This window comes from Epinephelus moara, chromosome 1 (genome assembly GCF_006386435.1).
Source record: "Epinephelus moara isolate mb chromosome 1, YSFRI_EMoa_1.0, whole genome shotgun sequence".
Lineage (NCBI taxonomy): Eukaryota > Metazoa > Chordata > Actinopteri > Perciformes > Serranidae > Epinephelus > Epinephelus moara.
In genome coordinates, this window is record NC_065506.1 from 29,610,673 (window position 1) to 29,624,250 (window position 13,578).

Consider the following 13,578-nt stretch of genomic DNA (forward strand, 5'->3'; position numbering starts at 1 on the left):
ACTAAAAGCTGTTCTGTGGTTCAGGCTCAAAACACTTTATGGAAGTGCCTATAGCTTATTATCAGGGTCAGCACTGCTTTTTAAACACCCTTTCTGTGCAGAATTTTAATTTCATATGTTATTTCCCAGCTACACCCGTTTGTTTTGTTTTTCTTTCATTCTAACTGAGCTTTTCAATCACTCTGTGTAGTTTATAAATTACGCTAAAATACCAGAAAACATTCTGAAAAACACTCCAGCATTTTGTCAGTATGTTAGCGGGTGTGCGCTGCTCAGGTTTCAGTGACTAATGCTGCTAAGTATTTCGTTTTAATCCTGTTCTGAGCATCCGAGGGGAAAAGCCTTCAGTGACTGACAACCAGCAAAGCTATCACATGGTGCCTGCTCTCACATCATTTCTTCCCTCAAACCACACACACACAAAGACACATGGGTGCACACACAGTCCTTCACACATGTATACATGAGTGAACAGACATGTGTTGCACAGTAGAGGGACAGGAAGGATGGCATGGAGGAAAGTCAGGGAGAGAAGGAGTCTCCCCACATTTCAGTTTCATTCAGTCTCTGCTGCCGTGGTGATCACTCAACCACAAACACACCAGTGTGCGTGCGTTGTATGTTTGATTGCACTTTTGATATCTACAAAATATGACATGGCTGAAGCAAAGATGCACTTTAATGTTAAATTTGTTTCTATGCTCTTACACACTAAGTCAACAGTCAGCGGTTGGTCAGTGTTGGGCTGTTGGTGAGTGTCTGACGCCCTAGTTTCACGGTGTGAGCGGGCACAACCCATCTGTTAGGACAGTTCAGGTCAATGCATGAGAAGAGAAACAGAAGTGAGGAAAGTAAATGGCTGAAGTCAAGACAGTGTTATATTAAAACAAACTTGTTTTACAAGATTTTTTTTGGCCACTGAGCTCTTTAGCAGAAATGGTTTGCAATTGTTTGAGTTACTGTTCACTGTAAACATCCATTGTTCTTTCAACATCGTGTTGTGTTGGAAATATGCTAACTGGCTAACTAGCATCTTGAATCTGTCCTGTCAGTCTTCCAGTTTCCCCTTTTGAATGATGAACACAGACTACTTCTGTCTGCTGCTATGGAGAGTTATTTCCTCTTAAGAAGGCGCAGAACGTACCCATTCATTGGCTGTTGGTGTAATGGTTTAGTACTTTCGGTTGCGTAGATTATGATGACTCACTCTCTCTCAGTCACTGTTGGCTTGGACCCGCATTTATTTCGGCACTGGTGAATAGAAAACAAAAAAATCAGCCTCCACAGCCATCTCTCATAAACAATAGCTCAGCATACACTGGAAAAAAGACGAAACAAAACAGGGCTTGCTGCAAATCAAATAGTCACACCACCTGGATTAGTAGCATCTAACGGCTAACAAGCTAATAAAGTTACCCACACACACACAGTAACCTGCACAGCTACTTGCTCCAAATACATCTTCAACCACCCAACATCATCACAAAATATTAATTAGTGTTTTCTAGAGCTTTATGGCACATTAATGGCAAATAAAACACACTTTTAGCCATAAAAAGTTAAGTATTTTGGCAGAGCTAAGCTGAAGTCAGCCTACCAGGAGTGCAGAGACAGCCGACTATACCAGAGCATGGGGGCGCGTCCATGAGGTCTGCATGGGCTCGTCAGTCTGGCGGGTACACACACACACACACACACACACACACACACACACACACACACACAGTACATAACATAATAATGAAACAGGTACGTTTCTAACAATAACTTAAAATCAGTGCACCTTCAACAATGACAGAAAGACAGCTTGTAATGGTTAGTGGGATCACCAGCTTATTAACTCCCTTACATTGGCTGTAGCCTTTGCACTGTGTTCATGTGCAGCTTTTTGGCTGAGACACAGGTGACGTAAGGCGATGCAACAGTCCGCCTTTGTCGCCACTGGTTCTTTCATGTCGGTTAAGTGTGTCTGGGCCTCACTCACAAAAGAATGCACTTCATCTGCGCCATGCTTTCACATCAATGTGTCAAGAACCATGATATAAAAACACAGAATATATTAGTGAGATGTAGTGGACAAGACATTATCCCTTTGGGCTTGATACATGCCCTCACTTCAGATATTTGATCCAAAAATATTTAGATTTTCGTACTTGATTATGCAAATTCAACATACTGTGTTAACTGAAGCAAATTCCCTTTCTCCACTTTATCACACCAACCCTGAACCGAATATTGTTAACACCAAATACACAAACTCAGGTGCAGCAAACTTAAAGGACGCCATGCATCATTCCCTTACAGTCATTTGCCCATGGAGCTTTTCCATTCCTATAAGGAATAACATGAGTCGAGCTACCTCAGGTTGCATAATTATGGAAATCTCTGCTGAGACTGAAATAGTTGGATAAGAAACCAGGAGCTGCATTATGGCAGGAGCTCAGTTCAACCTTGATTGTGCACGGTGCAGTGCATTTGCTCTCTGCTGCCAGGAACAGCACCGCAGAGAAAGAGAGGTAATGGTGACACTCTGGACATCTCTGGACTCCTTGTCGCAGTGCATGGAGACGGTGAATGTTACCTGCAGTAACACAGGCTTAATACAAGCCTCTGTGTCCTGCTGCCTGCTGCAGTTTATACCTGTACTTGGGCAGCCGCATTGCAACTTTGCAGCCATTTCTTACTTGTTTCAGATAGCTGTGCAATGTGCTATCTTCATTTTTTCTACTGTGTATTTCCTAAAAAGTGTCTATTGGCAAAAGGAAAACTGGAGCAGTTTTTTGCAGTCTTCACAGACTGCAGGAGAAGTGACCGAACAAAAAGAACAAAGTAATTAAAATAAGTTCTTTGGCAAAAATAGACCCAGCTTATAAAGAAAGTGAAATACTGTAATGGGAGACAGCAGACATTGGCACACCAGCTAGAATGGCTGTAGATTGTCTCTGGCAGTCGCAGTGGAGCCTGACAGCAACATAATTGCACCCAGTGGACATTACAGGCTTTATTCTGGTGATATCTAGGCATTACCGTGGATCCGACTGCAACTGGAAGCATATGAAAAGTCAGAGATTTCACAATAACAAATTCAGAGGAACAAACATCAGAATAAAACAACTATAGGGGTTTCATGATAAACAGGTATGGACAGTAACTGTGATATTTAAAAAAATTAAATACTGAAACCATGTTAATAATATACTTATGATAATATTGTGTAAACAGTCCAGCTCCTCTTAAATCATATCTGCTCCTCTCTGTTCTTGATTTGTTTCCCTCCCCCAGTGCCATCTGGTCGCCTTTTCACTATCAATTAAGTGTAATTGCTGTTTTTGTGTGCTTTTGTTACAGAGTCTCTCTGTCTCCTTACACTGGTGTTGTGAGTTTAATTCCTTTGCCAGAAAAGGGACAATGAAGCACAGTAAACAAAGTTAAAGGTTCAGTGTGTAGGATTTAGGGGGATACAGTGGCATATAGTGGTGAGGACTGCACATTGCAACCAGCTGAGATCTTTCTGAATTATCTGCAGACGTCTCTTCCTCTCAACAGCAAACGGACCCGGTGACTTAAACTAGTAAAAACACTGGATAAAATAGTTTCACAGTGAAAAAAACACAGTGTTTTTCTGACACTGCTGGTCACAGAGGGGCTGCCAACAACAGTGGCTAAAATAAAAATGTGAAGGGTCGTATCTAGAGCCAGTGTTTGGTTTGTCCATTCTGGGCTTCTTCAGCAACATGGTGGTGCAACGTGGCAATCTCTGTAGATGAGGAAACGGCTCATTCTAAGGTAACGAAAACACAACAATTTTTATTTTCATGTGATTATACACTAAAGAAAACATTATATTATAATCTACTAACTTTACAGATATTGTGATCATAACGTTATCATGAACTCCTTGGCCATAATAATCATGTCGTGAAAATCTGATATCGTGACAGCCTAAAGTCAATTCGGACCAAAGATTCACGGCGAGGCGAGTTGAAACAGGCAACTACTTGCAATGCGCCGATCTACAACGTTCTAAAAACCGGTTCACACCAGTGCAACTAGATGAGACGGTGTATCATCTCTATGCAACAACTCTCTGTACTTCCATTTTGATTTTCAGCTTTTCAGGCTCATTTTGTGGCTGAATATAATTTGTAGCTTCTTAAAATATGAATGAGGAAAGTGATAGTGAGATAGTGGCTACAGTTGTACTTGTAGTAGTAGTAATGAAACAGCAAAAAACAGGGCTCGGCAGGGACGGAGCACCTGCTTGATTAGATAAACACAGCATTTTCGGTCCTTTTGACTTGACCAGCGGACTTGATTACAAGTCCATTGGTGTACAAACAGGTGACGTGCTTTGCGCTCTAAAACCAGCCGCTGATGACTTGACCAGTTGAGTTGTAGGTGACACCATCAGCCAGTGGAGTGGAGTGGAGTGGAGCTCAGACTGGCCAGTTCACACCTCTGCAACTTTTCTCTGCAACATTCTAAAATGGTTTCGTCTCATTGCGAATCTTTGGTCTGAACTGGGCTTAAATGAAAGCACAAAGTGGTCCTAGCCTTTGATCTAAAATCAGGAACATGGGAATGTATCTTATTCTTATGTTACTATAACCATTAAATCTCAGTAAAAAGACCAGAACACTTCACGTGTTTGGCTTTAATATGTTTTTAATAGTTTTTAGATGATGATGGAGTTTGATGGCACTGAGGCCTATTCAGCAGAAACAGACACTAATACTTTGTGGGATAGATTTATTGTGGGTTCTGACTTTTAGTGTAACTTGTTGATAATTCTAAAAGGATTTAAAAAAAAAAAAAAAATAGCACCAACCTTACCCTTTCTAATCCAGGTGTGTGTGTGCGTGTGTGTGTGTCGCAAATGAAATATTGACATCCCATTCGGCAGATCCTGTCGGTATCAAGGTGAGTGAAGAAGTGGAAGATTGACTAGAGAGTGGAACAAGATGGAGAGGGAAATAGAAAAAAGAAGCCTGGATAGAGAGTAGTTAAAGCGAGTGTGTAAGTGCAGACATATACTGTGATTGTGTGGGTGCAGAGCAGGAGCAAGAAATACAGAGATGGAGTGTGATACAGGGAGAAATTGGGAACGGTAGCAAAACTGGAGGAGAGAAAGAGCAGATATCAAGAAAAGTGAAGGCAGGGAAGGAGAGCAAGATGAGGGGAAATGGGGAGAGCATGTTGGTGTTTAATGGAGGGTGAAGAAGGGTGAAAGGCACAGAGAGAGAGAGAGACCATGGAGAAATAGAGCGCTGGAGGCTATGAGTACCCTTTGTTCACACACATTGCGATGATTCGCGAATTCACACCTACAGTAGCAAGCACTGTAAAAATGCAACACCACGCCCAGAGTGAGGCGTGCTGAGAAAATCAATAGGTTGTTTTCTCAAATCTAAATTTAATTAAATCAGGCATCTCGTTTAAAAAACATCTGCTGTTTAGTGTGACATCGTTACGAAAAAACAAACAGTTTAAATCAAACGGACAGCTCAATAACAGAATGGGAGTAGTAAGTATTAGAGGCAACCACAGACTTCTCAACAAGATGGGCCCAGATAGCCTCAATTGTTTCATTTCAGCCGACGCATCAGACTGCAGGGTAACTGGTTCCAGGTAGATGGAGCACAAAATCTAAAAGAAAATCAGTGCTAATGGAAAAACCTGCAGCACCAATAAGTCCTGAGAGACAGTCTGATGAAGTCACCATGGTAGTAACACAAGAAGTCCACCAAATTAAACCACAAAATACGTTTTGTCCCTGCCCTCTACATCGATACACCGAAGCGTTTTCTGATCTGACGACCTGAGCATCATTTGTCTCTGCCTCCAGACGCCGCCACGAATCCATTCCATTTTCTGGTACCGCTTACCCTCTTAAGGGTCGAGAGGGTGGGGGCTGAAGCCCTGCTGACATTGGGCAAGATTTAGGGTACATCTTGGACAGATTACCAGACTATCACAGGGCTGACATATAATGACAGACGATCACTCACACTCACATTCAAACCTACAGGCAATTTTCTAACCTGCATGTCTTTGGACTGTGGGAGGAAGCTGAAGAAACCAGAGAAAACCCACGCTGACACAAGGAGAACATGCAAACTCTGCACAGAAGGGCCCTCAACCTTCCTAATCACTGCATCACGGTGCCGTCACTGTTGAAAAAGAAATTGAGCATAGCGTTAGTTCAGGCAGGACACGATGTCAAGCTCAGCTCACATCTCAGCTACATCAGCTGATCTCAAACAGCCAATCAACTGATGGAGCAGCTGATTGATGAAGGGAGTCAGCTGATAGATCACATGATTCCTTTATATGTTACCAATTGGCAAATCTCATTCAGGGCGCCCTATTTAAACTGCTCTGGCCTGCCTACTGTTGCTGCTTCCTCTGCAAGCCACTTTGCAACCTGCCTCCACCCCAGCTCCTCCTTTTCATGCTGTGTCTGACTTATCAATGTCATTTCTGTTTGTCATTGATGCTGCTCTGTTCTGTTCCTGGGGGGTCTTTGCTGCTGTTCTCCCTGCCTTAGACTTTTCATATAGGCGCATGGAAGGGCAGGGAGGTGTGCTCTCTTTACCTCAGGCTTTCCTTGTTTGCATGTGGAAGGGCAGAGAAGTGTGCTCTCTCTGTCTTAAGGCTTTCCACATAAGCATGTGGAAGGGCAGAGAGGTATGCTCTCTCTGTCTTAAGGCTTTCCACATAAGCACGTGGAAGGGCAGAGAAGTGTGCTCTCTCTGTCTTAAGGCTTTCTACATAAGCATGTGGAAGGGCGAAGAGGTGTGCTCTCTGTCTTAAGGCTTTCCACGTAAGCATGTGGAAGGGCAGAGAGGTGTGCTCTCTGTCTTAAGACTTTCCACATAAGCATGTGGAAGGGCGAAGAGGTATGCGCTCTCTGTCTTAAGGCTTTCCACGTAAGCACGTGGAAGGGCAGAGAAGTGTGCTCTCTCTGTCTTAAGGCTTTCCACGTAAGCATTTGGAAGGGCAGAGAGGTGTGCTCTCTCTGTCTTAAGGCTTTCCACGTAAGCACGTGGAAGGGCAGAGAGGTGTGCTCTCTGTCTTAAGGCTTTCCACAAAGGCATGTAGGAGAGGCTTTCTGCGTAGGCCAGAGGAAAGGCAGCAAGGCCCGAGAACAGAGCCATACCGCCAAATATAAGAGTGCAAATGAGAATAAAGTTTTCTTTAACTAAAGTGTTCCTGACTGAAATCAGTTTAATGGCAACACTCTAGCTAAGTTTTGCTTCAATTTCAAGTAAGTACTTTGTTAACGTTGGAAAAACACCACGGATTTGGTTGAAATTACCCCTTTGTTAAGATTAGGGGAGTTTTGTTGTCATGGTTACAATTACAACCTCCACACTGAAATCCAAGAAATCCACACTGGGCACAATACATGTCATTTTTCTTTGGACAACATTCTTTTTATTTTCTACCAACAGAGCTTACTGTATATTAGTTGCGCTTACAGTATACTTTTAGTATTATAGTTCTTATTGTAAACTTTCAGCCTAATATGTGCAGGAATAGGCTGCAGCCCACTTTGATTCTTTATATTATTATGTGGTTTAGAAAATGGATTAATGGATGGAAATATCAGCATAAAGCTCATAGAAAACAGGTATAATTCACGGCTACTGTCACAGTAGTGACAGTCATTGACATCTTTTATGTATTATTTCTCATATCTTTCACTTTGCTTTTGACAAGAGCACAAAGCTTTGATGTTCTTACTCCATGCTGTCCATGATAATTGATACATTATACCATTATGTGAACTTATGAATGTGGTTATATAGAAAAATGTCCTGCAAAACTCAACAGTAATTCACCATCTTTAAAACACAGTGCAACTCAATTTACTGAAGACATCTACTAAACAGAAAAATCTTTGGCTATTTTGGAGCCAGAGGTGTCCATATTTGGATGAGAGGAGCTGTAGAAGAGTGAAGGATGGATCTGACTCAGACTGTGGTGACGCCTCGCAGACAGCCTGTCACTCTAAGTCGCTTTTCCCTTAAATATGCATAACTTTAAGCCTTAATAAAAGTGTAATATGTAAACAAGTGAGTTATATGTTCACAAACTGAAGTTGGAGGCATACATTTCTCTGAGGGTTTGACTAACTGATATAATAATAATGTTTCTGACGGTTTAAATTAGTGTAGCGTGCAGTGTCTGTGTGAGATGATTGCTTTGTGTGACTGTGACGTCTTGTTGTGATGTTTCGCATTTATATAGATGGTTTTCAAGTCTGTCTTGTGATAGAAATAGAAATCTAAGTGAGACTTCCTAAATAAATAAAGCCTCCTGTAACAAATCACGAGGGAGGTGATTCCTATCATTTGTCGTTCGCCGTCCAAACTGTGGCTCAAGTATTAGTCTGAGCTGTCAAATTACATCTGTTTGTTATTACAGAGGTAGAAAAATAAATGAATGCAGGGACCAAACAGTCTACTTTCAGCAGCCCTTATAATTCTTTTCGGTCGCTGGCAGCAGTCAAATGAAACGAGAAGTTTATGCAGAGTTTTCTGGGTGGTGGATCAGGTTGAGTGAGGAGTGAATCACACTTGTAAGAAGCTGGGAACACATTAGAATAGCTTTTAAAAGCCTAACCAACTGTGAAAAGATGTGGCATCACACTTACGCACATTACAGTCCTCAGAAAGCTCACTGCGTTCGGTTTTCTGTAACCACCTCAAACTACAGGATTGTGTTGTTCATTTGTTTCCAGCTAAAGGGAAAAGACGCTGTGGAAGAGTGAGCCTGTGAATACATGATGAGCACTTGACAAAGAAATCCACATTGAAACATCGGTGACAAATCTGACGGCAGATGGGCGCAGAATTGCCAAACAAGAGCGACAGCTCCCACCTGATCTGTGTATTACTCAACCCATCATGCAGATGATCTTTCCAATCAGAGTGTGTTTGCCAGAGAAACCACAGAAGTGAATCCCATATTGAAAGTCTGTTTTTGTGTGTCAGAGGACGAGTGACTGAAAAGACTAGAAGATGCAATTTTAATTGCTGTGTGTTTTTCTGTTGTGACTGTGAATAACATGAGGCAATTTTGGTTCATTAAAGCTTTAATTATTTGTGTACTTTTGTCCGTCAATTTAGTTGCTATTGTTAATTTTGTACTTTCCTATAAACAAGCCAAAAGATTAGCCGCATATGCAAACCACTTAATTTGGTCTCTTAAAATGGCACTAAAACATACTATAATCCCCTTTCCTTAGATTATGTTGAGAAAATGAGTCTGAGAGTTTACAGTCATGCTAGCAGCTATGAGAGGCTCCACTGTGGCACACATTATCTCACAACGACAGTGCTAATATGAATATGTTAAGCAAGTATAATGTTTACTATGTTTACCATTGTAGTTTATCATGTTAGCATGCTAACATATGCTAATTAGCATTAAGACAAAATTTAGTGAAACTGTAGTATCAGTCAAAGTGAACTTTGGACCAAATGGTGGCACTGTAGAGCCCCTTTCCCACTGCACAAAAAAAAACTACTAACACCTGCCAGCACTTGGCTTTTTAATGCAATGGGAAAGGTTTCAATTGGAATTCATACCCGGGTCAAATGACAATGCAGTAGTCACGGGTATTTATCGGCTCTGGCCCCGACTGGTGTTAATGGAAACACAATACCCAGTTGAAAGGGTAATTCTTGCTCCTTTACTGGCGAGATGCAATGACACGCCACCATCCATCTCCGCCCAAGTAGCACTCAAATATTGATCCAAACAAGTCTACACCAAGTTTGAAAGAGAGATTGAGTAAGTAAGAGATATCTAAAAAGTAACCATCATTACGTTTTTCATAGGCCTCCATACTCCTTTTTATTGTTTACTTGTTCTCTGGCCTGTCTGTGACGTCGAACGTGACTCGCCAAAAACAAAAAACCTACACACACAGAAAGGCATACTCATCTGCTGCAGAGCTGTGTACACAGCGCTGATCTACTAGCAATGGGAAAGGAGTCTATAACCAATTTTTAGGGGGTTTACTCGTGTTTTAAAAAAACCCGTACACACGCTTATTTGGATGAAAAAGGCTATAAAAAGTCAAGGAATCACAGTCTAGGACAATGAATGCTTGCACGAAATTTCATGACAACTGGTCTAATAATTGTTGTGATATATCCATAGACTGTATGGGGATATATCAGACCCAAGTGGTGGACCGACTGCTGACAGATTGACATCACCATCCCTGGAGCCAAGCTGCTAGCATAGCTCAAATGGACAAAGACATACAGGAAATACATATATAGTCAACTTAGAGTAGGTGTTCATTTGTCATTAAAAAATGGGCTTCATAACTATGAATCTAAGGTGGGAGTTGCCTTCGCCAGTGTCCAAGTGCCAACACTGTAACGAAGTCACACATCAATATCACAAAAGATTTAAAACCTGTGAGATCATCAGACTGCTCCTGTTTCTTGCACCATCAAACTTCTTTCTATTTATCACCTCATTTTCCAGATCCCAGTAATTCTCTTGGTGATTCTAGTGTTATTATTATAAACTATAACTTTTGTCTTTAGCACATCTTTGTTTAACCAGACTTGTCACTATCAATCACCTCTTACAGCATCTGTTTTGGGTCTTGTCTCCCAGGTGCTGCTCTCTGGACTGATCGGAGTGGTGTCATGGAAGAGGCCGCTCTCTCTTGTGGTGAGTGTCCTCTGAACGCCCACACTCAGCTGCTAATCTGACAACTCTGAACAAAGCATTAACACCCGAGAGGGAGATGTGACGTTGCATGAGACACATACTGAAACAGATGCTTTGTTTCCTGATAGGATCACCACACGTAGATATGTATACACACGAGAATACGTATCATGATGAAGCAGAAGACATCATTAACTGCTGTGTTTGATTACCTGAGACGCTGTAGCTCTAGAGAACAACATGCAAATCAATCATTAATTACTGACCGATTAAAACCTATCATTGAGTTTTAATCTATGCAGTATCTCTAACCCTATAAAAAGACCTCAAGCTGACGTCTCAGTTTATCGACACAGTGTGACAGAGTGCTGAAGAGTCCACACCTAGTTGCTGCTCACACTTGTGGTTTAGCAGGCGTAGAAACTGTAACTGTGAACGCAGTTTCCACTTCGGGGCATGTTCAGGTTGTGTTAAAAATCCCTGGATCACAGCTCCAGTGTTGTATGTTGTTACAGCCAGTGGACTGGAAACATCTCTGCTTGCACAGATAAAAAATCATTGAACTGTGTGACTTATTCAGAACAGGATAGCTTTAGCTTACTATTTGCATTTGACTTGGACATCTGATGTTACATCACTTTTTGCATTTATCATGGGTGCAAACAACAAGAAAAAAGCTGGCACTAGTTTGTATGCAATTGCATTCAATTTCAATCGTTAATTTGGTTCTAAATCTCCTTCCTGTATGATTTCCCTGATGTTTCTCCTTCATCTGGTTTTCTTTTCATGACTCTTTTCCAGTATAACACATCAGTTTTTGCATCTTAAATCTTCCATATACCCTGTGTCCTCATATGAGGACATCACATTTTGGGTTTACTTGACCTTATACTTCATTCTACTTTACTTAGACCTGTTGTCCTCGTTTGTGGACACTTTTTTTGTTCCATCTAGTGGTAGTAAGAGCACAATACACTAATCCGTGTAAAAACAAGATGGCAGCCATCTCTACCAAGTCAGACTGCAGCTGATCCCAACACAAAAGTACATGTTTGTAGTTTGATGTGTCAACAAATTTGACCAATTTTAGCAACAGTAAAAGGCTAAGATGCTGTTAATTAGAAGTACTCGTTTGAAGACATTGGGCAATTGATTAATTGTTGTCATGTTTGAGGACATTAAGGACACATTCACACTGGCGCTATTTGGTCCGCTTTAAACGAACCCTGGTTCACCTACGGATAGTTCGGTTTGTTTGGAGTGGTGTGAACACACTCTGGTGGGGACCAAATGAGCGAACCTTGGTCAGCTTGAAAACTGGGGTTCTCTGTTCACTTGCAAGTGAACCCTGGTGCGGTTCACTTACAGTGGGAAATGCAAACGGTCTATCCAGCGAACCAAAGAGAGGAAGTGAACCAAAGGAAGGAAGTCACATAGAGCGCAGTGCATTTTTGGGTAGCAAAAAAACAAAGCCAATAGCGGGTACCAGGAGAAACATAAAAAACAAAGCCAATAGCGGGTACCAGGAGAAACATACAGTCAGGTCCATAATTATTTGGACAATGATACAGTTGTCGTCATTTTGGCTCTGTACACCACCACAATGGGTTTTNTTTGGGTAGCAAAAAAACAAAGCCAATAGCGGGTACCAGGAGAAACATAGGTTAAGAAAAAAGAAAAAGTTGGAAAATGTCTCATGGGCGGACGTGGAGTACTAAAAACAGAAACCCCAAGACAGGATAAATTTGGTGTTGCGCCATTGTTTTTGTGGTGACCAAGCCGGCTGAAGGGGACGGATTTCCGTTTTTGGTCCTGGCCAATCAATGAGCCGGGTTTTCTTCTTTCTCATGCTTTTTTTCTTCCTGGTCAGTGGTTGTTTCGGGCAATACCGCCCCCAAACGAGCAGCTGTCGTAACTGCTTGACGTTGTCTGGGCAGTTTGGTCCGCTTTAAAAAGTGCAGTGTGAAAGTGAACCGAACCAAATGAAGGTGTGAAATGTTTCAGCATTCCCCGCCCATTTGAACGGAGTCCCCCGGACTATCCTGGTGTGAATGCACCCTTAGACTTACCTATCGCTGACAATGTTTAGTTTCTTATACTTATCAGGTCCTACTAATCCCAAATAGCTAGGACAAATTAAAAATGCATACCAAACAAAAGTCCGGGTCTCAGGAGGATATATGTGGCCTATCAGCTTTAAGCTAGTCAATATCAAGATTTTAGTCTTCATCTGTGTGGATTACTCTGCAGCTCTAACTAACCAAAGCACCTTTAAGCACCAGCAACCCATGAATGAAGCAAAACACAGAGAAATAAGTGAAAAATATCAAAAGAAAACAACTGAAATTTGACATGGGATCCATCTGCAACCCAGTTAGCTTGTGGATTTCCTGTTATTTTATCCCTGTTTATACATTTATAGTATAAATACTTGAGCATTCTTAAGTGTAATTCTTGTTAGTTGTATGAATTCAGGTCCCGGGCCCTTATTTATCAAACCTCTAAGAATTGCGCTGAAGAATTCTCTAAAGAGCTAATTTAGGGGTAAAAACCTTTTTCGCTGAGTGCGAGCAATAAGCCACATTTATTAAGCTCCTTACTCATATTTACAGCAAAGTGCAAGAGCAACTCTCAAGTGATCACATGATTAATCACATGCATGCTCTTAGCAAGAATAGTCAATCAGGGGCAAGGATTTACTCTGCGCCTGCCATATGTTCCTTTTTTTTTTAAGTTCAGTTAATGGTCCTTAAGGTATCCAGTGTCAATTAACATGTCAAATTAAGAAAAATCCATTAAATCAATCACAAATTGATATGTGTATAACGTATAAATGTATGCATTGGGATTTTTTCCTGCTCCAGTTTTGAGAAATTG

The 13,578-nt window shown here is 41.4% G+C and overlaps 1 protein-coding gene across 2 annotated transcripts in view; it reads left to right on the top strand.

Annotated features, from left to right (window-relative positions):
- fam189a1 (family with sequence similarity 189 member A1) overlaps positions 1-13,578 on the top strand; it is a 153,893-nt gene that overhangs the window by 62,082 nt on the left and 78,233 nt on the right. For both annotated transcript variants that reach the window (XM_050065075.1, XM_050065164.1), the window contains exon 2: positions 10,645-10,701. In XM_050065075.1, the coding sequence (XP_049921032.1) occupies positions 10,645-10,701 (57 nt within the window). The remainder of the gene's footprint in view (positions 1-10,644; positions 10,702-13,578) is intronic.